This window comes from Microtus ochrogaster, chromosome 16 (genome assembly GCF_000317375.1).
Source record: "Microtus ochrogaster isolate Prairie Vole_2 chromosome 16, MicOch1.0, whole genome shotgun sequence".
NCBI lineage: Eukaryota > Metazoa > Chordata > Mammalia > Rodentia > Cricetidae > Microtus > Microtus ochrogaster.
Window position 1 is genome coordinate 40,462,743 of NC_022018.1, and position 3,009 is coordinate 40,465,751.

Genomic DNA, 3,009 nt, shown 5'->3' on the forward strand with positions numbered 1-3,009 from the left:
TCCCCACCAGGCCTGAACTATGTTTTTTTTTTTTTTCGAGACAGGGTTTCTCTGTGGCTTTGGAGCCTGTCCTGGCACTAGCTCTGTAGACCAGGCTGGTCTCGAACTCACAGAGATCCGCCTGCCTCTGCCTCCCGAGTGCTGGGATTAAAGGCGTGCGCCACCATCGCCCGGCTCAGGCCTGAACTATGTAAGACTGGTCTGGGATCCTGGGGCGGGGGGGCGGGGTATACCGGTATGCACAGACTGAGGAGGAGGATGCGTTGCCTACTGTGGTAAGGCGCCCAGCCTGGGAGGGAGGTGCCAGCCCTCTTCTTCCCCATCCAGATCTGCGGGCGGGACAAGGGGGGGGGGCGGATATTGGGGACGTGCTCTAGTGCCAGGCGCGAATGGCCTCCGGCTGCTCTGGACTGGCCGCTGGGTCCGCTCCCTGTGGGTCCTCTCTCTGTCCGGTTGCAAGCCCACAGGCAAGGGCACCGGATAGGTAGGTGGAAGCTGCAGCTCAAGCCTCCCAGCTTTCAGGAATACTGAGGGACAAATGCACGGATGAGACCTGGGGATGCCTGAGATTTGGGGGAGAAAGGACGAAAGAGAAGGGCTAGCTTCAATGACGTGCTTGTTCCGCGAACTCCCTAGGCTGGCGGTAGCAGAGATGTCACTACGGGGCGACAATACTTCTCCGGAAGACTAACTTCTCTGGCTGGAAAACTTTGTCCACGCTCTGTGCTCTGAAAGTTGCGAGCTGCCCCGGACGTGGGGCAGACGCCGCTCTGCTGCTGGGAGAATCAAGGCTCTCAGCCAGCCCACGACCTTCAGAAAATCTTAGTTTCTGTTCGGGACCTAGTTCTCAGGTGTTCTGGAGGCCGCGCCTCCCGCCCCTGGCCCTCCCCTTGGGATCTAGCCCCAGGCCATCCTCCTCCTCCCTCTCGTTCTTGGGCAGTTGCAGCTAAAAACTGGAGGCCTCAGGCTGAATCTGCTCTCCAACCTGGCTAGACTGAGCCAGGGAAGGCGAGCCCAGCGGGCGCTATGCGCTCTTTCTGTTGCGGGAGTAGATAAGTTTCCATCGGAGTCTCCAGCACCGAGTCCCGGGGCTAGATGGTGTCATGGAGCCATCCGGGGAGCAGCTGCAACGTTCCGGGGCCCCCAGCTCTACGCCTTCCGGAGAGCCCCCGCCCGTGGAGGGGCTGTCTATAGCCGAGGTCCTCTGCGTGGAAGGTGGCACCTCGGAGACCCCGATTCCTGACGCTCAACTCCAGGACGTGCCCCCGTCTCCTCAGGAAGAGGCGGCTCTCTCGGAGCAGGAGGAGCTGCAGGAATATCGCCGACCTCGTACACGCTCCTTCTCTTTGCCGGCCGACCCCATCCTGCAGGCCGCCAAGCTCCTGCAGCAGCGGCAGCAGACCGGACAGCCAGGCGCGGAGGGTGTCGAGTTCCCGGCCGGGGACTGCTGCGCCAAGTGCAAGAAGCGCGTGCAGTTCGCAGACTCCCTGGGGTTGAGTTTGGCCAGCGTGAAGCACTTCAGTGAGGCGGAGGACCCGCAGGTGCCGCCCGCAGTGCTCTCACGTCTCCGCAGCTTCCCGCTGAGCGCCGAGGACCTGAAGCAGGTCGGGGGGTTTCTGGCGTCCCTGTGGGTTCCTCGCGCCCAGCTCCGACCCCTCTTCCAGCTCCCGGGGCTGAGTGCTGTGGAGGAGCGTCTGCGGCGACAGCGAGTGTGTCTGGAGTCCGTGCAATGCTCCCAGCCTCCCGGTGCAGAGGTGACCGGCTCGGGTCGAGTGATCAGCTGCCCCGGACCCAGGGCCGTGGTGGTGCGCTATACCTTTACCGAGTGGCGCACCTTTCTGGACGTGCCAGCTGAGCTGCATCCTGAGTCCCTGGAGCAGCTGCCTCCTGTACCTTCGGGACTCTCTGGACCAGGGGCTGAGGATAGTGAGGAGGAGTCAGTCACAGAGCGTTTCTGCTTCTCGCTGGGTCTGCCACCAGGTCTGCAGCCCAAAGAAGGGGAGGATGCTGACGCCTGCGACGTCGCTATCCATTTCGCCATCTGCTACCGCAGCGAACAGGGCGAATACTGGGATAACAACGAGGGGGCCAACTACACCTTGCGCTATGTGTGCTCCACAGACCCGCTCTGAGTCCCGGAGCTTTGAGACATGGAGAGAGGCTGACCAGCACGCGAAGTTCAGCAAGGGCTCTCTGGGAACCTTGGCTGAGCAGCGCAGATTTGGCATTTAAACCATAAACTCGCAGCGCAGATACACACACCAGCAAGCACAGCGGGCCTGGCAATGCTCTGACCCTCTTTCGACTGACCTTTCTACTTGCGTTCTAGAACTCTCAGCCTGTAATGGAATAAGAAATACCCTAGTCCCCCAAACACACATTCTTTCCAAGAAAGGGGCTTTGGAACCCTGAACCAGGACCTGTGACCTTGGGGATTTGTTTCTAGTGAGATGCCGTCCTTACAGCTTGATGAAGACGTGCAGGGTAAGACAGGGCACCCCAACTCCCCGTGGGAAAGGAAAAACTTCGCCTGTGGAACCTTCACACTCAGGCTTGATTCTCAGAAGGCTCTGTGGGTGCCGTTCAGCCTTTCCTTTTAACTGGGATCTGGAGACGTCTTCCCAGACACAAGGCTATTTTCTTCTGTGATTGGATACAAATGTCCTTTTAAAAAGTAAAGGCCACGTGTGCATAATTTCACTCTGTGCTTCCTGTTTTACCTTCTGAGGGCTTGGGTTTGGGGAGGCCTTGGCAATCAGGGGATGCTCAGCTGACGACATGGGCACAGGGACAAGCGTGAAACAACAGCATGGATGCTTTTTCTCCCGATGTGGAAGAGTCCAAGGTCCCCACACTGGGAAAAGGGGTCTTCAAGATGCGCAAAAAGTGTCCTGTCCCTTGCCATAGTAAAATGTTGGGTGAATTAAAATGCCAAAGGCCTTGGCTGTGAGCTGCAAGAGCCCATCACATTCGTCCCAAACGCTTTTGTGCAGTAGAATTCCTAATAGC

General features: G+C 58.9%; 1 protein-coding gene across 1 annotated transcript; it reads left to right on the plus strand.

The window, feature by feature from the left end:
- The first annotated feature begins 358 nt into the window (after positions 1 to 358).
- On the plus strand, positions 359 to 2,698 carry Ppp1r3g (protein phosphatase 1 regulatory subunit 3G). The gene has a single exon (XM_005355043.2). It carries the CDS (start codon positions 1,104 to 1,106, stop codon positions 2,130 to 2,132), a length of 1,029 nt encoding a protein of 342 aa, XP_005355100.1. The 5' UTR covers positions 359 to 1,103; the 3' UTR covers positions 2,133 to 2,698.
- The last annotated feature ends 311 nt before the right edge of the window (positions 2,699 to 3,009 follow it).

Excerpts from the sequence above, each read along its gene's own strand:
- Ppp1r3g (XM_005355043.2), top strand. The coding sequence starts at position 1,104 with ATGGAGCCATCCGGGGAGCAGCTGCAACGTTCCGGGGCCCCCAGCTCT.